The sequence below is a fragment of the Glycine soja genome, chromosome 1, assembly GCF_004193775.1.
Source record: "Glycine soja cultivar W05 chromosome 1, ASM419377v2, whole genome shotgun sequence".
Classification (NCBI taxonomy): Eukaryota; Viridiplantae; Streptophyta; class Magnoliopsida; order Fabales; family Fabaceae; genus Glycine; species Glycine soja.
The window spans coordinates 8,463,467-8,488,218 of record NC_041002.1 but is presented as its reverse complement, the minus strand read 5'-3'; the positions used below and the strand labels follow the sequence as shown (position 1 = coordinate 8,488,218).

At 36.2% G+C, this 24,752-nt stretch overlaps 2 protein-coding genes across 3 annotated transcripts; one reads left to right on the top strand and one right to left on the bottom strand.

The window, feature by feature from the left end:
- Positions 1 to 3,027: 3,027 nt before the first annotated feature.
- Positions 3,028 to 22,690, bottom strand: LOC114412143 (pre-mRNA-splicing factor ATP-dependent RNA helicase DEAH10-like). Of its 2 annotated transcripts, XM_028375936.1 has the most exons (13): positions 22,453 to 22,690; positions 22,309 to 22,355; positions 22,095 to 22,175; positions 21,750 to 21,966; positions 20,978 to 21,392; positions 20,468 to 20,671; positions 19,411 to 19,571; positions 18,668 to 18,853; positions 14,251 to 14,482; positions 13,778 to 13,977; positions 13,541 to 13,675; positions 13,126 to 13,333; positions 3,028 to 3,709 (listed from the first exon to the last, which is right to left on the bottom strand). In XM_028375936.1, exons 1-12 carry the CDS (start codon positions 22,506 to 22,508, stop codon positions 13,150 to 13,152), a joined length of 2,118 nt encoding a protein of 705 aa, XP_028231737.1. In that variant the 5' UTR covers positions 22,509 to 22,690; the 3' UTR covers positions 3,028 to 3,709; positions 13,126 to 13,149. The 2 variants fall into 2 exon arrangements, with proteins under 2 accessions (XP_028231737.1, XP_028231745.1); XM_028375944.1 differs by lacking the exons at positions 3,028 to 3,709; positions 22,309 to 22,355; positions 22,453 to 22,690 and having other exon boundaries at positions 13,150 to 13,333; positions 22,091 to 22,175.
- LOC114386664 (ribosome biogenesis protein 15-like) lies at positions 3,592 to 4,443 on the top strand. Its single transcript, XM_028347038.1, has 2 exons — positions 3,592 to 3,600; positions 4,066 to 4,443. Exons 1-2 carry the CDS (start codon positions 3,592 to 3,594, stop codon positions 4,441 to 4,443), a joined length of 387 nt encoding a protein of 128 aa, XP_028202839.1.
- Positions 22,691 to 24,752: the final 2,062 nt, after the last annotated feature.

Here is a 24,752-nt window from a genome sequence, read left to right as displayed (position 1 = left end):
GCGAATTGAAAGATTCTTCTATCAAGAAGAGAATTTCAATTTTTCACCTTTTAGAAGGAAATTAAAATTTCATAATTTTAATTGTTTAAAATTCTATTTTAAAATTCCAAAAATTTAAATTCTTCATAACAAAACATTCAAACAATGAATTTTAGATTATAAAAATTTAATTTTTTTGATAAATAACTTTCCTCAATTAAAATTCTTTATCCAAACGTAATGGTAACATATTTTTAAACACATTATCTATTATTGAAAAAGTAAAATCATTTGGTTTCTTTGAGAGGATAACTTTAATTTATGTGTATGTTATTATTAGTTTGTGAAGAAAAATATTTATTTTTAAATTTTTTATAAGTATTTATGTAGAAATTTACTCAAATAGGACTTAAATAAAATATCTCACCATTAAAAATATTAAAATATTAATCAAGAATTTAATAAATTTTTTTATTAGAAACTATCATAAAAAGTGTATTAACAATATTAATCAATATTTTCTATGAAAAAAATTACTTTTAATATTTAATCATTATTTTTTAAAAGACTGTTCATTTTAGAGGACAATATTCTTTTGGCTCATTTGGTCTTCTCGTAACTTGGCCAGATTCGAAAACAAAAGGCACAGCTTCCAGCAGGTCACTTATATTTCTGTTAGTGTTTTCATCACAGGTAACTTCTCCCCTCATCCAACTTCTTCTTCCATTAAAGACTTTGAGCTACTGAAAAGCTTCATGTGGTGGAATATTTCTCGACTATTCCATTGCTTCTCTAGGCTGCTTTGCTAAAAACTTGGGCATCTCTAAGTCCATCTATGTTGAGTTCTTAGGGGCCATCATTGTTGTTGAAATTGCAATCTCCAAAGGTTGGCACTCTCTTTGGTTAGAGTGTGACTCTACTTGTTGGGCAGGCTTTCTCTAATAGATCTCGTGTTCCCTGGAAGATTTTTAATAGATGGGAAAACTGTCTTCACCTTGTAAAGAGCGTTGACTTTAGTTTTTCACACACTTACAGAGAAGACAATTCTTGTGCAGATAAAATTGTCACTCTTGGTCTCTCTTTTCATGATTTTTTGTGGCGGGATACTATACCTCCCTCTATTAGTTTAGAGTTCTCAAGAAATAAGATAGCTCTTCCTAACTATAGGATTAGATAACCTCTTTTTTATGAGTTTGGTTTTATGTCCTCTCATGCCTTTTCCTTCATCTCTTTTTTTCCTTTTTTATCAACGAAATTAGAGGGTGTTGTTTGGTTTGGTGGGGTGAGAGTGTCAACCCGGTTGGAATACTTTTTCCCGGCTTTTCCTAATATTCTCCTTTTGCTTTTAAAAAAAGTAGAATAAAATCAGTATGAATAATAAATTATCCCTTTAAATATTTAAGACAGATATAAATTCAAAACTTAAATTAAAGACTATAGAATAATTAGAACAATTTCACATCAGGTGTTTAATGGAATTTTTAGTATTATGAATAAGTTATTGCTAGAAAAAATGATTATTTTTAGATACCTAGCTATTTTTATATTCTGTAGGTGAATCCAATTTGTACTTATTTTCTATTTTTTCTTTCAAACTGGTGAGTTTTTTTTTTCTCTATCATGCATTTTGTGTCATAACTCCTTGGTAACAAATGGCAGTTTTTTCACAATTAATTATGTATGTTTTAGTTTCATTTCATCCAACTGAACCCATATTCAATTCAATCCAACACTCACTTATTTCTTCATTTATGTATTCAAGTGTAAAATTTTCGCTCAATGTCATTCTAACAAATTTTCAAACGCATCTTAAGTAATAATAATTAAGTATTAACTAACTTATTTTACCTTAATTTTTTTAGTATGAATTGAAGATAATTACCCTAGAGTTTATACCAACCCTCACACTCTATTCAACTAACCTCTTTGGTTACCTCAGTCTTTTCTTTATTTTCCTCAATTTATTATTTAACTTTAATTCTTTTACAGTCTAAAATTCTTTTTATATATAAAAAAGTACTTGTCAATACAAAACCTGTTCGTACAAAGGATTTTTTTAAAATGCTTAAAACTGTCTTTTTATTTTCTAAGTATTCAATTCACCAATCAAATTAGATATTCTCCAGTTGTGATGTTTCTGCAGCACAAAATACAAAAGTATTAAGGAAACCAATGAAGAAAATATGGGTTAAATGATAGAGAGAGAAATAAAAATAGAGAGAAAAAAAAACATATCAATGATTGTGTTAATTTTTAAGTTATAAATATTAAGGAAAACAACTTCCACTTGTAACAAAAAACAAAAGACTAAATAATAAATAACCCCTCAATCGTTTGTCAATAGAAAATATGAGTTTTTATTCTTCTAGTTTTCAATTAAATTTTCTCATATAAAGTTTAAACATTTTTCGTTTTGACGCTCGGCATTTCCAAATTAGCTTTGCTTCATCTAACGAAGTACAAAAGAAATTAAATGACACAGAACTTGTTAGTAATTTAATTTAATTAGCTAACTACTACCCACTATAGAAAAGAGTTTAAGTATCAGAAAATCTTCATCAAAGAGATCTTTTATGTTCAAATCAGAGGTTATAATAAATTACGCTAATCGTTCTCCACCCAGGTATCATTACGCTACTCGTGTTTAACTTGCAGCTTAATTTATAAGCATGTGAGTACTGTTACTTTAAGCTGCAGATAAAAATCTTTAAAATGAGAATGCGTAGAGTTTGATAGGGAATACGGGCACCCAGGTATCATCATCGAAAATAGAAAGTAAGAAGAAACTAGCAAATTGAAAATGAAAAATGATGCATACTGTTTGAACAGCAGCAACTTTAATTTTTTATAAATAAAGAAAAAGATGAAAAAGACATTGCATTATGAACAAATAAAAGGAATAACTACAACCAAAGCTTACAGAACGTCTTTAGGCGTAAGTTAACTAGCAAATTGAAAATGAAAAATGATGCATAGTGTTTAAACAGCAGCAACTTTAATTTTTTTATAAAAAAAAAAAGATGAAAAAGACATTGCATTATGACAAAATAAAAGGAATAACTACAACCAAAGCTTACAGAACGTCTTTAGGCATAAGTTTATTGTCATTGATAACATTGTATCCATAATGTCACCGGTCCTTATCATATTCAGTGACAGTAACTTGACAAAGCAAATATAATAATATAATATTTAGTGGACCTCAAATATTGCTGAATGAGGGAGAAATGAACAATTGCCCTAACCTAAAAATTGATATGTAGTGCATATAAATGTGAATTTAAAGAATAACTTTTCAGACTAATACAATTCATATTCTAGAAGTTTAAACCATGATCATCTACCATTACCACTAAGGAATTGAGCATTTTAAAATGGGATAGAATTGAACATTTATAAACAACTTGATAGTCTACTCAATTCCGTTGTTCAAGTCACCACACCAATGAGGTCACAACTGTAAGGTGCACCCTACTACCACATACTTTTTTCCTCAATCTTAGTGGCCATAGATGCCCAAGAGAAAATAACGTGACAACAACTCAGCATGAAGTGCTTGTCATTAGAGGATTCAGTGGCATCTCCACATACCAGGCATCCAATAGTTACCAAATGCCAAAGGCAAGCCCCTTAAATCAAAACCTTTCATTATGAAAAGATCCATAAACCAGTGGCGGGGCATAATCTGAGGCTTGCACTGATCTGTTTCACAGATAAATAATCTAGTAACCTACAATATGAAAAATCAAATATTTCAGAACCAATATGAAAAAAGAATGGGAGATATAAGGTTGGTCGGGTGGTTAAGAAAAAAGGAAAGGTCACGGGTTTGATTTCTCCTACTAATAAAAATTAACAATTAACATTTGTTGATAAAAAAAAATATGAAAAAAGAAAGTGTTGTTTTGCAACAACTACAGTCCAAAACTAATATGTTTAGCAAAAATCATAAAAAATGTAAGGGAGTGAATGAGTAGAGAGAGAGAGAGAGAGATTGGATGGGAGAGTAAGGTCTAGAAAAGAGAAGACAGAGAGAGACAGAGAGAGTTTGAGGGAGGATCCCCGTCGGAACCACGCCGGGAACAGGAATGGACAGACACTCGAGCTAATTGGAGGGACGGGAAAGACATAGCATCATTCTACTTCACCCGTTTCCCCGAGGATGCAACCGAGAAAGACCTATGGCACCATTTCAAAAAGTTTGGTGATGTAACGGAGATCTTCATCTCCAAGAATCGGAACAAGAATGGTAGGAGGTATGGGTTTGCTAGATTTAAAGATGTGGAGGATGTGTACAATCTAGAAAGGAAACTAGATAACATCGTCTTTGGCGGGCTCAAGATGTATGTCAACATCCCAAAATTTGGGAGAGACAGGTATGAAAAGACAAACCCAGAAGCTAAACGAGTGGAATATGATGAGCAAAAGGAAAAGGAGGCACCCAACAAAGACATCTATATCTGAGATTGAATCAAGGGTCATACGTGGAGGTCGTGACGAGGAATAATAGAAGCTCAAGTTCAACGAGAACAGCAGGCAACGAAAACCATAGTCGTGAAGGATCATGGTCATCAGTGTATCTAGACATACCAAAAACAGGGAACAAGTGGCTTAATGAGGCTTGGGTGGGGAGACTAAAAAATCTGGTGATGTTCGACAGAGTTGAAGACGACTTACATTGGGATATTGGTGCTGATGTATCGCCAAAGTATATGGGGGACGATATGGTCTTGCTACTAGGCCTCACCGACGACAGAGCACAACAAATGATGGAGGAAGAAAAAGAAGGAGGGGCCACTCCGTTCCACTCCTTGGAGAAATGGAACCCGAAATTACGCACAAGGTACATAATGACTTGGGTCAACCGCTGGGGCATCCCACTACTGGCTTGGGACACGAACCAAATCAGTAAGATAGTGGCTGTCATTGGAGACATGGTGGACGTGGACGACGACGTCGAACTGGTTCAGAGGATGGATAGGGCACAGGTCCTCCTTAAAACACCGTGGAGGCCATTTATACAGCACACAGTCAACGTATACATCCAAGGGGAGGTGTATAGTGTGCACGTAGTGGAAGAATGTGGAAGCAAATCAGAAATGTGCCATTGCCGGTGAGGGAGCGTTTACGGTTCATCAGAGGAAATAGAAACAGAAGACAGTGATGCCGGAACGCCGTTTAAGGAAAATAGGTGTAGGTTTGAGATGATAGGTGATTTCGAGTTCACGGTGGCGCTCGCAAACACCGAGGCGCAGTCACCAACCACTATTGCGTCGCAATCAGAGAAGAAGACTCAGGCAAACGTGTTTTTACCCAACGAGTTCACGGCGGCGCTCGCAAACATCGATGTGCAGACAACACCCACCACCGCATCGCCGTCGGGAACAAAGAATCATGAAAAAGTGCTTTTACCTAGTGGACCAAAAGCTAACAGCAAGCAAAAGGGTAAAGACATTACCTCGTGTGTAATTAGCTCAATGGCTATCAATCAGACAGGTAACATTTCAACGGCTACTCTCGCGAGTCAGCTTGTGTGCCATCACGTCATCCAAGTTGACTGACAAGCTAATATTCACACAAATGGCGTAGTGCAGGGCATCGAGAACTTAATCGCTGCAGTGAGGACTGAGAGAGTGTGCGAAAAAGGAAACTATGAAGGGGAACTTCACGGTGATATCACGGGTAGGCAGGAATTCAAAATAAAGGAGTCATGTGAATCTGAGGGAGTATCTGAAAGAGGATTGGGCTTTGCTACCGACACCCCCATGCCACAATAGAACGACAGTTTTCTAGACCACAAACAAGCAAGTTGCAAGTTTACTCGCGGAAAAGGTGGTTCAAAAAGAAATTTCAGTTGGGCTGTGTAGCTGGACCAAGCTCAGACACAGACATGGCCACAGATCTAATTATATCAAGTCCACGTCAGCAACAGTGTGAGAACAAAGAGAAATGTGGGTCTGTACAAGAAGAAATCACTTCCAACATAGATGACATGTCAGCACAAATAGAGAATGAGGAGGCAGAATTTGCCAACATTCAGAAGCAAGAGGCAGAAGCCTTATGGGATGTGGCAAAAGCATTAGGGGTCACTTGTGGGTCACTGCAAAGGAATTATGTGGACAAAATAATGGAAATGGAGGAAAGAGATAGAAAAGAGACAGAGAGATTGGGAAATAGGAGAAATTCACCATGAACATTATCATATACAATGTCAGAGGGCTAGGGAGGGGGTCAAATGGCCAGCAATTAGAAAAACGGTCATCTAAGAGCAGGTTTTTGTATTTAGGATGGGATAGTATATGCTGGACATTTGTAATATGTTATTGTGAGTCTAGCTACGTTCCTTGTAACAACCAAAGGAACCAGCTGGCTACATAATCCTTATTATGTATCTTTAGTACCACTGGTACTCTTCATATATATAAAAATATCTATTTTTGCTGAGCAAAAAAAAAAAAAGTCCAAAACAAATGATTTTGTCCCAGTTTTTTTGGTGGCAGGGGGGATGGAGACTTGTGCACAACCATATTATGTTTCACAACAAGATATTAGATGCAAGGGAATATGACTGCACAAGAAATTGGCAGATTCATTAAGTTTATAATGTCCCTACGCAGAAAGCAGAACCATGACATTATTGCAAGGTAAATAGATCACTTTTATTTCTAAATATTGCGTAAGAAATGTGGAGGAAGTATCTATTGCATCTTTTCTCTGGTGTATTTGGTTATATGCATATATATTATATGCAAAGAAAGATATAAGAGGATTATAAATCCTCAAGAACTAAAGATCACGACAACCAAAAATAAACAGGAAAAAAAGATCAAGAAACATGCAACAAAGCATGCCAATCTCTCTGAAGATCTAACAAAGACACCCTCTAAAAAGACCATGAGCAGAAAACTCAAACAAGTTAGGAAAACTAGCTGATCCCAACTGAACTTAGAAGAATGCTGTGCTGAGAAGATTCTAGCATTTCTGCCGGTCAATGGAATTGATTAGCAGAATATTAGTTATTAATTGGCACAAATTGTAGAATATTTTTTATTATTGGCACAAATTTGTTGGTCATTCAAAACAACAGATATTACATGATTATACAATAATCATTATCTCCTTAATTAGTTATCCCAAATGTAGGATAGCATTTATTGCAGACTGACTATTTAATGCACAAATGTAGAAATCAAATGGTATGAGCACTATTTAATGCAGAATTCTCCATAGGAGAACACACACTTTTCATCTGCAACTTCCTTAGTTTAATATGGTATCAGTCTAGGTTGCGATTCTATCATAATTTTGTCCAAAATTCCTAGCCTCTTGGTTTTGCAAGACTATCCAGTTCTTGCTCCTTATTCCTTTTGTGATTTCTCTCTTGTGATTACTTTTTTTTTTCCCTAGCCTTATGTCTAGTGACAAGTATGATGTCTTATTCATTTGCCTTAATGGCAAGAACCATTCTGCTTGGGCATTCAAGTTCCAGATATTTGTCAAAGGTAAGAACCTTTGGGGTCATGTTGACGGCACCAGTTCTGCTCGTAACAAAGAAAACCAGCCGAACAAATATGCTAAGTGAGAAGTCAAGGATGTACAAGTCATGTCATGGATCATAGGCTCTGGTGATCCTCATATTGTTCCCAATCTCTGACCATTCAACATTGTAGTCAAGATTTCAGCCTATCTCAATAAGATTTATAGACAAAATAATATTGCTAGAAGGTTCCAGCTGGAACATGAAATTGCCATAGTTCAACAAGATAGTCTCTCAATTTTTAAATTCTATTATCAGTTCATGAATCGTTGGGATGAATACATTGGCATTGTTTATGAAGATTTGTCAAATGAAGGTCAAATTGCAGTGCAACAAGTTCATGAGACTACAAAAAGAGATCAATTTCTTATGAAATTGAGATCTGACTTTAAGGGTATTCGATCCAATCTCATGAATAGAGCTCCTGTTCCATCCTTGGATACATGCCTCAATGAGCTTCTTCGTGAAGAACAACGTCTCCTAACTCAAGCAACCATGGAACAACAAAAATCTAGCTCTTTTCCAATTGCATATGCTGCACAAGGAAAACCTATATGTCGAGACCTGAGTGCTTTCCAATGCTTTTGTTGCAAAGAACTTGGACTGTCCTTAAAAGTTTTGCAATTACTGCAAGAAAGATGGCCATATCATTAAAGAATGTCCCGTAAGACCATCAAGGAAAACTAAAACAGCCTTTGCAACTGCGGCTGGTCCTTCTACTGCTAGTGGTTCTGCGAATCAAAATGCACCTACCTCTATGCAACCAATAACCCCTGAAATGGTCCAACAAATGATCATTTCTGCATTTTTTGCTTTATGACTTTCAGGTAAACCTTTTTCTTCTTGTATTCCATGGTATTTTGACTTCGGTGCATCCAATCACATGACCAACAATGTTGAATCCCTTAAAAATGTCACTAGATATTCTGGTAACCTTCAAATTCATACTACTAATGGAAACAGTACCAATCACAGCTATTGGTGGCATTTCCTCCTTTTTAACCAATTGTTTTGTTTCCCCTGGTCTCACTAGTAATCTTATTTCTGTTGGTCAACTAGTTGACAATGATTGCAAAGTTGCATTCTCAAAATCTGATTGTTTTGTGCAGGATCAACAATTAGGGAAGATGATCATGAAGGGGCCTAAAGTTGAAAGTCTTTTTCCTCTTTATTTCTCTTGGTCTCAATGTTCTTTTCCGCCTTTTATTTCTTGTAATTCAGCTATTGTTAATTTTCAAATATGGCATAAGCGCCTTGGTAAGCCAAACTCTTATGTACTTCATGTCTTACTAAAATTTGGTGTTGTTGGTAATAAAATTTCCCCATCTCTTAGTGTTGTTCAATTCGATTACAACTCTTGCAAACTTGGGAAAACTAAAATTATATCATTTCCAATTCATAAATCAAAGGTAAATCAACCTTTTGATATGATTCATAATGATCTATGAGGGATTGCATCGGTTATATCCCATGCTAATTACAAATACTTCATCACTTTTATTGATGACTATACTCGTTTCACTTGGGTCTATTTTTTGTGCTCTAAAGATGAAACATTCTTTGTTTTCAAAAAATTTCATGCCTATGTTCGGACCCAATTTTCTTCCAAGATTAAAATTGTGTTTCGACAACAGGGGGGGGGGGATATCCATCTCATTTATTTTAGGAATTCTTGCAAGCAAATGGCATTTCTCTCAAAGGTCATATCCTTCCACACCTTAACAGAATGGGGTAGCTGAAAGGAAAAATCATCATCTTCTTGATGTTGTCGATATCCTTTTGTTGGAATTTTTTGTGTCATCTCGATTTTGGTGTGAGGCCCTCTCCACTGTTGTCCACCTTATTAACCGCATGCCTTCTTAATCATTAAACAATGATACTCCTTTCTTCAAGTTATTTGGTCACAAACCCACTTATTCCAATCTACGCACTTTTGGTTGTATTTGGTATGTCCACCTTCCCCATAAGAATGCACCAAGCTCACAACTCAATTTGTTAAATGTGCTTTTCTTGGTTATTCTGTCCACCATAAAGGGTTTGTGTGTTATTATCCCAATCTACACAAGTTTCGAGTTTCTAGAAATGTCATCTTTCAAGAAGATACATATTTTTTCCCAACTAACCAAGACACTCCCTCTTCTACATCCACATCTATTTTGTCATTGTTTCCTAACAATTTTGTAGGAAAACCAGCACCACAACCTTTATTGGTGTATCAGAGACATCAAGTTGTTCTACCAAATCCCCATCCATACCTCCAAGGCCCCCTTCTGATCAATCTCTGGCTATTGATCCAGTGCTTCATCCAGCACCAGCTCCTTTACGTCGCAGTACTCACGTTAGTAAACCACCAAAAATGTATGGTTTTTCTTTCCCTTTATCATTGACAGCAACTATAGCATTTGTTCCTATTCCTTCTTCTTATATAGGGCCATGGAGCATAAATGTAGGAGATAAGGTATTGAAAAAGAACTTCTAGCACTAGAAGAAAATCAGACATGGGATGATGTAACATGTCCTTCTTTTGTCAAACCCCTTGGCAGCAAATTTGTATTCAATATAAAGCTTTGTTCGGATGAATCAATCAATCGATACAAGGCAAGGCTGGTTGTTCTTGGAATAAGCAAGAATTTGGCCTTAATTACGAGGAGGCCTTTGCACCTGTGGTCAAAATGACTACCGCGCACACTATTCTTGCCATTGCTGCATCTAAATCTTAGCAAATACGCGAGATGGATGTTAAGAATGCATTCCTCAGGAAATTTACATCAAACTTCCTACTGGTATGCCTTCACCTTTGCAGTGTTATTAAAAAGCGGCCATGGCGGAATGATGTCACGGAATTTTGGAAAAACGCCACCAAATAGCGGTGGCGTCGCGGGTTGCTTATGGCGGCGCTATGACGGCCGCCATAGCCATGGCGATCATGGCGGAATCACGTGAATGGCGGAATAGCAGATTTTTTATTTTAAAAAACGTGTGCGACAGGGGTTGGGCTGACCCGAGCCAACCATACCCGAGTTTCTCCTCTTCAGCGACGCGACCAGCAGCAGTCTCCAGTGCGACGAACGATAGCGCGGGCGCCGGTGACGCACATGACAACCGCTGACGATGTTCTCGAGCGCAACGGCAGTAGACCAGCAGACGATGCACGAGAGAGACTGACGACCGACGACCAACGGCGACGACAGTGCTCTGGTGCGCGACGGCGACGGCGACGACAAACTGGCCTCTTAAACAAAGAAGGAAAAAAGTCTAGGTATTTGAGAATTGTCTGTTTTCTTTTTTCCTGGGCTGAGGGCTTTTTCTTTTTTCTGTTTGACACCCGTTTTTGATGAGGGTAACTTTTTTTTTTCCTTTTTCTATTTGACACCCTTTTTATTTTTGACACCCGTTTTTTGTTTTTTTTTTCTTTTATTTGAATGCAATCCATTGTTTTTTTTAAATTTTTTATTTATATTTATACATATATTTTTATTATTTTCTTGTCCGCCATAACGTCCACCATTTTCCGCTACGCCATCCGCCATATTTTTATGACGGATTTTTGATTTTCTGCCATGAACCGCCATCCGCCATTAACAACATTGCACCTTTGCCTAATGTTTGCAAACTGAAACATTCTTTATGTGGATTGAAACAAGCACCGAGAATAAGGTTTGAAAAGTTTTGCACAACACTACTTGATTTTTCCTTCATACAAAGCAGGTATGATCTGTCACTTTTCATACAAAGGAGCTTAAAAGGAATTGTCATACTTCTTGTTTACGTGGATGATATTATGGTCGTCGGATCAAATCAAGAGGCTATCAGTAGAATCAAGAGATTATTGCATTCAACTTTCCAAATGAAAGACCTTGGCCAACTCACTTATTTCTTGGGATTAGAAGTACACTTTCAACAGAAAGGCATTTTTGTCAATCAGTACAAATATATTCAAGATCTAATTCAATTAGTTGGTCTCACTAATTCTACTCCTATTGACACTACAATGGAAATTAATTTGAAATTGCAACGAGATGAAGGTGAGCTTCTACAAGTCCCAACTTTCTATCGTAAGCTGGTTGGAAATCTTATTTACCTAACCATCATCAGACCAGACATTTAATTTGTTGTCCACACAGTTAGCAAATTCATGTAATTTTGTCGGCATTTGCATCTTTCAGCAGCAGTACACCGTATTATTAAGTATCTACTTGGTACTTCCAGCCAAGGTCTTTTCTTCCCTACTGGTGCATCAACACAACTTCAAGCATACAGTGATTCTGATAGGGCTGGATGTCCAGACACACGAAAATCCACTATAGGCTGGTGTATGTTCTTAGGGGAAGCTCCAATCTCTTGGAAATGCAAGAAACAAGACTCGGTCTCCAAATCATCCACTAAAACAGAATACCATACCATGTCTGCTACATGCTCTAAGATTATTTGGCTACACGGTCTCCTTTCAAAGCTTGGTTTTTCACAAGCAAAACCAACTCCACTGCATGTTGACAATACAAGTGCCATTCAAATTGCCACAAATCCTGTTTACCATAAAAGAACGAAGCACATAGAGGTTGATTGTCACTCAGTCTGGGAGTCGTAAGACCATCAAGTTATCACCTTGCCTCATTTTCTACATTTGTTCAACTCGCTGACATTCTCACCAAATCCTTGACATGTAAGCGCCATAATTTCCTAGTCAGCAAATTGATGCTTAGACTTACCAACATCAATTTGAGGTGGGATGTCAATGGAATTGATTAGCAAAATATTAGTTATTAATTGGCACAAATTGCAGAATATTTGTTATTATTGGCATAGATTTGTTGGCCATTCAAAACAACAGATCTTACATGATTATACAGCTGTATTATCTCCTTGATTAGTTATCCCAACTGAAGGATAGCATTTATTGTAGATTGGCTGTTTAATGCACAAATGTAGAAATCAAATGGTATAAGCACTATTTAATGCAGAATTCTCCACAAGAGAACACAATTTTCATCTGCAACTCTCTTAGTTTAATACTTCCCAACCAAATATGCCAAAAAACCACAGCCTAAGAACAATGCCAAAGCTTTTTGGCATCTTTGCTCATACCAAATCCTTTGAAATTAACCCAGGAACTTTGAAGGACCCTGGGACAAACCCAGTGTTCACCAAAAACACCAAACAAGTTATTTTAGAGAAATGAAACTGATGGGCAATGCAAGAACAAATGAGAACATGATTTACAATTTTGGTTCCCCTTCCTGAGTCTAAGTAAAATATCAAGTTTGACTCCCTTGGCTGCATCAGTATGGGGAAGCATTGATAGGCCAAGTTATGAATCAGGTAGTTTTACAAGGCAGTTATTTTTATATTAATTTTGGATTTGGAAGTAATATGTTATGGTGTAACAATTATAGCATAGGTTGTGAGAGGCTTGTAGAAGGCAATTAATGTGCACACACAGAGTGTTTTAAATCCTGGATTGCATTGCAGCCGACCCCCAATAATGAAGACAGTAATGGGGGATTACATAGAATTGTGGAAGTAAACCATCAATTTTGCACATGATAAAAGTATTTAAATCATTCAAACAAGATCAAGAAAAAAGATTAAAATAATGTAATGTTAATCACCTGTTTAGTGGCAACATCAATAATTTAATTGTGCATAGCATAATATTGAGGAGCCAGCTCGGTTAACCATAGGTAATCAACTCTGGTTAAATTTCGGACATACTTATGGTTAGTTTGGACCAACTCATTAAATATCACACACTCTGGTTTTTGCCGGAATAATACAGAAGAAGGGTGGATCTGCACCATCTGACCACTTGCCAAAGCCCTGTCATGTAACTAAGTAATAAGAGTCTTTTATAGCAAAATCAATATATGATAAAATTATATATGCAGTTAAGGATTCCAATTAGTGAGTCAAAATACCAATAAAGAATTTCAAAACTAAATGTGGAATTTGACATAATTACAGAGGGAATAGAAAGCAAGCCACACAGACGGGCCAGCCCAAGAATTTGTAAGTTAAATTGGATACCTGTATGTCCCATCAGGCTGCTTGACAGCTGCATTGATGAAAAAGGAAGCAGCAAGGCATCTGCAGAATTGAAGCATATCATCTCCACAAGAAGAAAGATTCAGACCCATTTGTTCAACATGTCCCTGAATCTGCCTGCAAAAAGATTTTAGAAATGAGAAAGCATAAATGTCTGGACTCTGGACTGAGCACATTATCTTGTGTCCTTGATAGTTGGCTTAAACATAATAAAATTACCTGTGAATGTCACGAGCATGTCTAAGAGACCGGCTATTAATAAAATTTTCTTTGCACCATTTTCTATAAACCTTTTCAGTCTTTGCCATATTCATTTCCATTGATCTCTTCTCCAAGAAATCATTAGATGCTCGATACACATTAATCAAAGTGATGTGGTCTCCCACTGGACTTGAGAAGCATTTCGTTGCAGTTCTTGCCTGGTCAAAAATGGGAGAAACACTATAACTTTAAATAAATATTAAGAGGAAACAGGCAGTATATGGTAATATACGAAGATCAGAGCCTTCATACAGTCAGTCAACTGCAAATGTTCAAACCATGCGATATTTACAAATATTCCGTTAAATAGTTAATAGAGCGATAGACTAGTGCAGTATCCAATCACTGACATGTCTTTGTATTATGTTTCATCATAACATCAAAATAGAATATGATAAGAATATAATACAGTTGGTGTTCAGTCCTCAAACCTCTTCTAACTTGTCACGAGGACTATAAAATATGGATTCCACAGACAGCAGTGCCACAGTTATCAACATCTCCTCCAGGCAGTTAAACTGACTAGCTAAAATAAGAGCTTTGGAATAAAGAGGATCCAAGGGCAGTCGAGCCATTTGATGACCAACAGGATCAGATAGTTGACATTCATCTGTTAGAGCACCTAACAAAAATAGCTGCTCCAACGATTTTATAATAGCTGCCCTGTTCAGACAAGTGATAAGCAGCTTTGAGTAATATTTTGTAAGTTCAAAATACTTTCAAAAATTATAGTAACAAAGATCCATGAAAAATGCTAATTCAGTTCTGGAGTACAATACATGTGAAAACATCACAAATATTTTAACTCCCTAATGAGTAATGGCTGATGCAAAAGAATAGACCACCAAATCCTTTATACACTATCATATTACATCTGGTTAAACAGAAGTGTATATTAACCTCATGTATTCTTCCTAAGACTAGCCACTGGTCAGTTGGTACTAATGTTTGCAAGCATAAAGGGTATCAAGTGAAAATTACTTATATCATGACCATAATTTATCAATTCGAAATTGCAGCACAACCCCAAAATTGCTAAATTAGAAAAGGATAATCGAAAAGAGAGAGAGAGTGAAGAGAGAGAGAGAGAGAGAGAACTTGTGAGATTTATGAATTCTAATATTATTCCCAACTGTTTTCAGTTACACTGTAGTTTATATAGAGCTGTGAGACTTGAAGAGCAAGTTACATAAACTTCTAGAGGAAGATTCTAAGGCTTGCACAGCAAGCTTCTAGTTAGTTAGGTGCCAGCTGTCAAGGACAGCTGGATAACTAGCTTACATATTCTGAACCGGGTACAATACTCACATATGCTATAGCAAGATAGTGCATAGCATAATGGCTGATATACTGAAGATTATATATACGAAATAAATAATAATTATTTTATAGTATACACATATAAATGCTTAAAAACTGAAAAGAATCCAATATTAAATTTATATAATTAATAATAAAAAAATCATAGTCAGACACACATTCACCATTAATTTAAAGCTATGATTAACAATCAGAGAAATGAGAACATAAAAACAAACTTAAAAAAAAAGGAGATGGATGGATGCTACAGAAAAATTAGTGGAATGCAAAGAAGTAATGTGAAGAACATACTATACACAACAACAGGGAAAAGAATAGATATCTCATATATGTCATAGTTAATTTGAAGCCATTCAGAAAGTCCCTGTCATCTCTCCCCTGTTTTTCTAAACTTCAAAACAGAGGTCAGAGATGTAAAGAGACAATCAAGTCAACTAAAAAAGAAGATTTGGGACCTAGCCTCTAAACACAATCAGCTGTGGGGCAGAGTTTTAACCTCTAAATATGGAGGGTGGTCAGACCTGAAGTGGGGCAGAGATAAAGCCTGCCATTCCCAATGGTGGAAGGATCTTAAAAAGCTCTATCACCAGCCTGATTCAATCATATTTCAACAGAACATGGCTTGGAAGGTTGGGTGTGGGGATCAAATAAGATTCTGGCAGGATAATTGGGTGGATGAGGGGTGCAACCTCCAGCAAAAGTACCATCCTCTCTTCCTGATCAGCAGACAACAGAATCTCCCCATCTCTAAAATGGGGAAGTTTTATCAGAATTTATGGAGCTGGGATCTTAAGTGGAGAAGGAATCTGTTTGACCATGAGAATGAGTTAGCAATAGCTTTCATGGATGACATCTCTGCCATATCTATTCAGTATCAGGTGCAGGATTCAATGTCTTGGAAAGCTGAACCTAATGGCCTCTACTCTACTAAGTCAGCCTATAGGCTCCTCATGTCTTCTGCTAGCCCTGTTCCTCAAAGGAGTCTCTTCCAGAATCTTTGGAAGCTGAAAATCCCCCCGAGGGCTGGGGTTTTCTCTTGGAGGTTGCTGCTGGATAGGCTTCCCACTAGGGCCAATCTGCTAAGGAGAAATGTGCCTATCCAGGATTCTTTATGCCCTCTTTGCGGGGGTCATCAGGAGGAGGCTGGGCATCTTTTCTTCCACTGCAATTTGACCAGGGGATTGTGGGGGGAATCCATGAAGTGGATCCAGGCTATTGGTGCTCTTTCAAATGACCCTGCTAGTCACTTTACCCAATTCTGCAATGGTTTTGGTGCAGGAAGAAAGCATAGCAAAGTTTGTGGGTGGTGGATCGCCTTAACTATTACTATATGGCGGCACAGGAATTCCTTACTCTTTAAGGGCATTCCTTTTGATCCTCATAAAGTGATGGATGAGGCCTTATTCCTTGCTTGGTCTTGGCAAAAAGCTAGAGAGAAAGGATTCCATACTCAATTTAACCACTGGTCTTCCAATCTTTCGGAGTATTTTGGTTAATATTTTGTATTCCTTTCGTGCTGGGTGCTGTTGGGCTTAGGGCTTGTTGGTTTCTGTTTTGGAAGGTGGCACACTTGGTGCCTTGTATTTATCTTACAGTACCCCTGGTACTGTATTATCTTATTAATAAATCTATATTTTTGCCTTCCAAAAAAAAACTAAAAAAGAAGAGTACAGCAACATCTTTTCAAATAGTACACTGTTTAGGTGTTCTAGAATCTAGATTGAAAAATAAAAAAAAGCAACTAAAAACAGAAAGAAGATTAAATAGAAAACAGAGGTCAGAGATGTAAAGAGACAATCAAGTCAACTAAAAAAGAAGAGTACAGCAACATCTTTTCAAATAGTAAGCTGTTTAGGTGTTATAGAATCTAGATTAAAAAAAAAAAAGCAACTAAAAACAGAAAGAAGATTAAATAGAAGTGATAAGCCCATAATGAAACTGTACAAGAGGAGAAGCAGGGAAAGGAAGGAGGAATTGGGTCAAGTCACAAATGAGCCTAAAGGGCAGCAAGGTATGTGGGTGTGTGTATCAGTGTATGTGAGAAGAGGAGGACATGTGACACTAAAAGAAAGGGAAAAACAGAATGAGGGAGAGAGAATGACTGAATAGACAGGTGGTACCAAGAGATTGGGGGAAAAGGATATGGGAATCATACACGAGGAGGGAGAGATAGGATTATTTAAGGGAGGAATTTCTGAGTGGTTTTTGGGGTGGTATTGGCTCTGCTGCGTAAGGAGGAGGTCCTTATCCATCTCTGCCAGGACTTTCCAGTGACTTTCCTGTTCCTATTTCAATTCTGAAGGAGTCCAGCTCTATTTGGTTTTCTTCTTCTTTAGTTTGCAAACACTTGAAACAGAGGTTAACATCACTGATTGTGAGGAGTTGTTTTCTATAAAATGGAGCTGAATTTCTGAGTCTATCAATAAGCTGGCTGAGCATGCACGTGTTCTAAAAGATAGATTGACAAATAACAGAGATATAAGGTCACATATAATGAATAAATAAATAAAAAAAGGACAAACCGATGGTTATCATAGAAGACAGAAAGACAATGGGGTGAGCTTGGCCACAACACGAATGGGCTTGGCTGGAAAACGGAGAGGCTGAAGTGTGAACAGGGAATAACGGCACTATCCTCCACAATCTGGTCGTGATTTCCACTACCATTTGCACGATTCAAAAATAAAACAGCCAGCAGCTACAACACTCCGCCACTGCTTGATATATAGCAGTGCCATTTGTGGCTATTGATAACTATGGTCATTACAGAAACCATAATTCCCCATGATAAAACAAAAATCCACTTTGGTCAATATCCAATCAATAATTCTGCAATAAATTTAAATAGTTAAGAAAGGCAGGGTTATTTAGTCTTACAGACACCAAATCAAAAAAGGAAATGCAGGCTCTATTTTCTAATTATATTGTTAAACCATGATTTCAGGTGACATTGAAATGCAATGCATTATATAATGTATAACACTCTATCAGTTACTCATCTCCTTCCTACTGTCTCACTTCCTATCGATGCATTTATGATTATTTTTAGGCAGGATAACTGAAAGCTTTTCATTATATAACAGGACTTCTCCGCCTAAATTTGTTTCCTCATTGGGTGCAAAAATTCTTGATAAAGTACAGTTTAAAATATTTTGTAGTTTTCAGAATCAGATTCATAGATATTTATCTATACAGGTACAATTTCTAAGGCAAGTTCATGGTCTGAGCAACATTTTGATAGGTTTGGTCTCTAGATTCTTCTGAGTTACTTCACCAGTGGATAAATATTCCTACAAGTATTTCTGCAATAATGTATATAAAATTTTTATTAATTTTTGGTTATTTATTTATATAAATGCCATATGTTTCTTATCCTTTCTGAATATGAATAATATCTAGCTTCTGCTTCAATCACTTTATTTTTCAAGATAAAGAGAATTTATCAACAAACAATTAAATCACATAAATATCCATACATGTGCAAATGTCAGGAAACTGCCAGGGCAAAATTCTAGAAGGTTCTCTCACCTTGAAGGTTTATCAATGAAATCAAACCCTAGTATGTCATCAACACCCAAAGCCTTAAGCTGCAAAATGACATTAGAAAGGTTGCAACGCTTAATCTCTGGCATTGTTGAGTCCTCAAGTTTCTCAAATTCTCTTTCAGGATATAGACGGAAGCATTTTCCAGGTCCTTCACGCCCTGCACGCCCACTAATACCAAAAAAAGACAACTTTATTAATCAATTTATATTACTCTTCCAGTAAAATTATTTAAATATGTATTAAATTCATGAAAATAATTTAGCTGAAACTAAATGTATGAATAACATACAAATAATTTCATTATAACAAAAATAAGATTTAAAAAGAAAAACATAACATAAATCATAATTCAAGACAAGAAATTGTATAACATAATATGTTCAGAACTTAAAATATTTTATGAGAAATAAAGTGATACTTCACATTAACAGGTTTATTCTTTCTTTTACAATATATATTACAAGGTTTATAATCTTCCACATTCATTGATAAACAAAATTTAAAATGGACAAGCATCTGCAAGCATACTAATTTAAAAATAAATAAATAATAAGTACTAGAAACATTCGTGGAATAATGGTAGATTCACATCTAACTTGTTATGCAATACAATGTTTTTCTGAGAATAACCAGAGATGTCATTTTCATCAACAGAATTAATTCAACCAATATTCGCAAGCGACAATTAAAAATTAAACAGACTCGGACATAATCTAGCACCATACCTTCTTTGCAGAGCTTGGGACTTGGATGTAGGTATTATAATCAAGGATTCCATGCCTTTTCCAGGGTCATAAGAACGTGCTTTAACAAATCCAGGATCAATTACATACTTGATTCCGGGAATTGTTACTGATGTCTCAGCAATATTAGTTGCCAATATCACCTTCAAAAACGACGAAGAGATAAGTTTAATACAATTAAAAAGAAGTAATTGCCTGATATGATATAAATCTCACAAGTTTATTTTAAATATACATAAGGTTGCATTCAATAGGTGATGCTCAAGTTTAAAATTATATGGTCTGGCATATACCATTTTGTTATATCCATGTATTATCTATAGGAACTATAGCCAGTTCGATTTCTAAAGCAGAAGCAGCATTAGTTTTGAGAGCAATAAAACATCAAAACATTGGTGGTAGTAGAGGTGATGACAAAAATGATTAGTTGCAATGACCCTTTATGACGATAGGTTGTATGACGATGGGCTCAGTAATGGCAGATCGTTGGTAGGCATACACAAATGCTTCACGGTAATTGTGACTGATAGTAAAGGGGAAGTCTGGTACAAATGACAAGCAGCAAATGACAATGTTGCAAAACAAATGACATTACTGCATAAACTAGCATCAAAGGAGCCGGATCATGTTGAGTACATAAATCATAATGCTGTTTACATACTTAAAGATTAGTGGTGTGATTTATCAATCAAGAATGAAGAGGGAAGATGATCATTACACAAGTCACATGTACCCAAGAAAACTTCCAGCGATGACGTTTGCATATTTAAAATTAAGCAATATAAAATCGAGTCCATATGTCCTAAACCTACTGGCACTCAAAATAACACGACCAATATTTATTCAAATTTGTAGACATGATCAGATAAAACAAGGTTTTTCAAAAGAATGAATAGAGACCAAGACAAGGCACGCCAAATGCTTAAAATAAATAAAAACAGTTTTACAAATAATTAACTAAAACTTATTTCCCTATTTTACATTGAATTCTATCCACAACATATATTAATTAGAGACATCAAATGCATAGCGAGGGTACCTTCCGAAACCCAGATGGAGATGGTGCAAAGACCCGCATTTGCTGCTCAGATGGAAGAGCTGCAAATATAGGCACAACTAGAAGCTTCTGACTTTCTTGAGGTAATTGTGGGAGTTTCTCACTGATAAGCCTTTCAACAGATTCAATCTCTTCTTGCCCAGTCAGAAATACTAGTATATCACCAGGGCCCTCCTCTAAATGAATCTACAAATCAAGAACATATGACTTTAAGTTCAAGCAGCAATTTTATGAACTTCATTTCTCATTCATCACAACAATGTTAAGCATGAAACAAAAATATCATAACCAAGAAAGATTGAGGCAGTGCACAAACAAGAAAGAATAGAATGGGATGCTCAGTGATATATGAAACTGTACATACGAAAAATGAAAACGCAGAACCAATGCACCAAGACTAATAAATTGTTTGGTATGCAAAATCTCTATCTAACAATAGAATGAAAATTAAATCACATTATATTGAATTACAGGACTGAATAAACCAATGACCTGGAATATTGTTATCAAGGAAGCATCTAAATAATCTGTCTCTGCATCACGGGTATAAAATATATCTACAGGAAACTGTCTCCCTTGGATGTGAACAGCTTTGGCACCACCAAAGTACTCAGAGAAAGCGCGTGCATCCAGACTTGCAGACATGATGATTAACTTCAATGGAGCATACTTCTCATGGCGGGGCTTTTTAAGAAAAATGCCACTCTGATCATTTTCTTTCTCGAACAACTTATTCATATTCTTGTTTCCAAAATTAAGGCCCTGGCCACCACTTACAGAACTTGACCGAGCAAGTTGTACACTTTTTAGCAAGCCCATCAAGACATCAGTATGAACAGTCCTCTCATGTGCTTCATCAACAATTATAACAGAATACTTTGAAAGATATGGATCCAACAATGCTTCCCTGTAAGCACAGCAAAATGCATATACTCATAAAAACGTGGGAAACAACATATTTTAATTCAAAACCTCTTTAGCAGCTCCAAATCATGTAACCATCTTAAAGCCACAACCCCACCTCAATAAGGGGGGATCTTTTTGAGGGGCTTAACCAAATCACCAGTCCTTGATAACTTCACACAAATAAAAAAAAAAACCACTTAATCTAAAATTAAGTTATGTATCTAATATCTTCTGTAGTTTGGTATCAATATTCAAGAAGGAAAAATATTATAGCACTGCATTTTGATTGGCCAGGTTTTATATAATCAGTCTTAATGGAAAAAGCAAAAAAGTAGCCCATATTATGCAAAACTAGTACCTCAAAAGCAACCCATCTGTCATATATTTGATCCTTGTTAAGCCAGAAGTAGCATCATCAAACCTAACTGAATACCCGACCTTCTGGCCCAACTCAACACCACACTCCTCAGCAACACGTTTAGCCACAGTGACAGCAGCCACACGTCTAGGTTGTGTTATCCCAATAACCCTTCCATCGCAACAAAATCCAGCATCAAACAGAAACTGCGGAATCTCTACACAGCACAACACACAATATAGTGAAACCCACTATCTCTAAAACCTCTTTTTACTTTCTCCTGAAAAATACTAAATTACAAATAACACTGTGATAAGCACTCCACAAGGATAAAATGTAACCTACGAGTGGTCTTTCCACTTCCAGTTTCGCCAACGATAATCAACACATCGTGCTTCCGAACCTCTTCAACCAGTCTTTTCTCAACTGCAACAGAAATAAAATGGCAACACCAATAAGCACATTCTGAATCATTATTATTGTTATTATTACACATTGCCACAGGTTGAAATTGAAAGTGATAACACTAAAAAGGTTGAGCCAATGCACAGATACATACCTGGAGCAATCGGAAGAGACTTCCTCTGTTGTATAATCTTCTGCCTCCTGCGTAAGAAGATATTGAACAGTTTGTATTTAATTATTATTAATTTTTTATCGAGTTGAAGTGATTGTGAAACCCTAATTAGGTTTAGGAGAATACCGCTCGGAGAATTGGGTTTGGCGATTGGAGAAGCTTCCCCGTTGCACTGACGGCATGGTGGCGTCAACTGATACACAAAGGAAGGAAGGAAGCAACACAGAATACACTGTGAAGGAAACCGACTCTTCCGCTGCAACTCTTGTCACCGACCAGGCTCCATTGTTGTGCCGCAACCAGGAGGAAGAAGAAAAAGACGGTTTCTGAGGAACAAAAGGGTTCGGTATACAAGGGGGTTCGGTGATATATATATATATATATAAAGGCTTAATAATTAATTTTTGGTGTGAAATTATTTTAAAATATTCAATTTGGTCTTAAATTATTAAAAATGCTTCAATTTAAATTAAATTGGATAACGAAGATGTTCTATGCGGATTTCGGTCGTGATTTAATTTTTTAATTGTTTTTGGCCCAAAAACTAGAAAACGACGTCATATCTTGTTGACGGACTTAGACAGCATTGGTAATGTTTGTCTAGAGAGAAAAAGGTAACAACGATGAGAGACTTAGGCAATTAGGGTTTTTGTGAAAACTGAGTTCTTGGGTTCATGCAACTTTTGTTTGGTGGGGATTAGTGTGCATTTGCGACTAATTTGTGAAAACAAGTATGTAGGTTTCATCTTTTATCCGTTTTATTGAATTTTTGTTGTTTCATGGTTGATTATGTGGTCCACGACATGTGTAGAAAGGGGATTTGTGTTGTGTTGGTGTGTTGGCTTTTTTTATTGAATAGTGAATAGGGTTTGAGTGGTCCACCATGTGACTTTTGGTTGTTGCTAAAGATTTCTTATTTTTTTCTTTTGGTGGTCTCCTTTTTTCCCCTCGAAAGTAAATGATAAAGTATATTGTTTGTTTTTAATGTGGAGTCAGATTTGTTAAATGTTACAATATTATTCCATTGTTAGTAAATATGTGTCAATTTTAGTAGGTGACTATTGTTAACGTATCATTTAATGTTTTCCTTTTACTATTGAGTTGTGTGTGAATTAATCTTAATTTGTGGCTATTTGAAGGTGAAAATTTGGAGAATCTATCATGGATGGGTATTTCAATGTTATGGTACATTATGGTGGGAAGTTTGTAGATAGGGAAACTTTAAATTATTTAGGGGAAAACATTAAATGGAATTGTGATACCGATAGATGGAGCTATTTTGACTTGAATGACACATTTAAAGAGATGGAGTGTTTGTTTGTTGAGGAAATGTGGTATTTTACTGGTGTTGTAATGTTAGAGATTGGCTTGAAATCTTTGACAGATGACAAAGGTGCAATAGAGATGATAAACATAGCAAGGAGGGATGGAAGTGTCCATTTGTTTGTTTTGCATCTAGTTTTAAAGAAAACTGAGATTAGTAACAACATCAATGGGTCAGGACAACATAATGTAGTTGTTGATGAAAATGTCCAAGTACCAAATAGCTTGGAAGGTCAAAAAAATGTGTTGTTAAACTCTAGTTGCAAAAAATTTGTTGTCAACCTAGGGGAGAAATTTTTTGTCAACCTACAAAAGAACGAATGCAACTTCAGAAAATGGCTTATGACAAAAATTCCATGCTCTCATGCAATTGTGTACATGAAGTTCTTGCACAAGGATCCAACGGACTATATTCCTACATGTTTTAAGAAAGAGGCATATGCAGCTTTTTATGCACCCATAATTCATCCAATTAATGGGGGAAAAGTTTGGAAAAGAACTTGGTGAAATGATGTACTTCCACCAAATGTGAAAAAGATGCTTGGAAGAGTGGAAGACCATAGAAAAAAAGGAATTTGGAACCCGATGAGAAGGCCAATGTTGGTACAATGGTGAGAAGGACAGGTGTTTCAAAGAAATGCGGTAGGTGCCACTTTATTGGGCACCGATTAACATGCAAAGAAACAACTATTGCAACCCAAACCCCTGCATCATCCCAACCAACTGCTATTACCCAAACCCCTACATCACCCCAACCAATTGTTGCAAGTCAACCTGGTGGAAGCTAATCTTTGAGAAGCCAACCTGTCGAAACAAGGTTTGCCCCCCAAAAAAACCTCCTTAAATAGACAAAAGTTGTTAGTTAAAAGAGCACCATGGAAGCCATGAAGATGTTGGGACTTTGATTTATGTTTTTTGTTTTGTTTTTTGATTGTGATATCTTCATGAAGACAATAATTGAACTTGGATGCTTTCAACTTTATTTTGTGTTAAGTAAGTTATTTTTTTGGGAATACATTTGAAATGTATTTTGCAAATATTGATGCTTTGTATTTTGAAATACATTTGGAATGTATTATTTTGTGTTAAGTAAACTGTTTTAT

What these genes read in the sequence shown, in the direction of transcription:
- LOC114412143 (XM_028375936.1), bottom strand. Translation starts at nt 22,508, where the DNA reads ATGCCGTCAGTGCAACGGGGAAGCTTCTCCAATCGCCAAACCCAATTC. An exon ending in GTCTCTTCCGATTGCTCCAG is followed by an intron (nt 22,176 to 22,308) that starts GTATGTATCTGT and finishes TTTCTGTTGCAG; the next exon opens with TTGAGAAAAGACTGGTTGAA. An exon ending in CATGCTCGTGACATTCACAG is followed by an intron (nt 13,676 to 13,777) that starts GTAATTTTATTA and finishes ATCTTTTTGCAG; the next exon opens with GCAGATTCAGGGACATGTTG.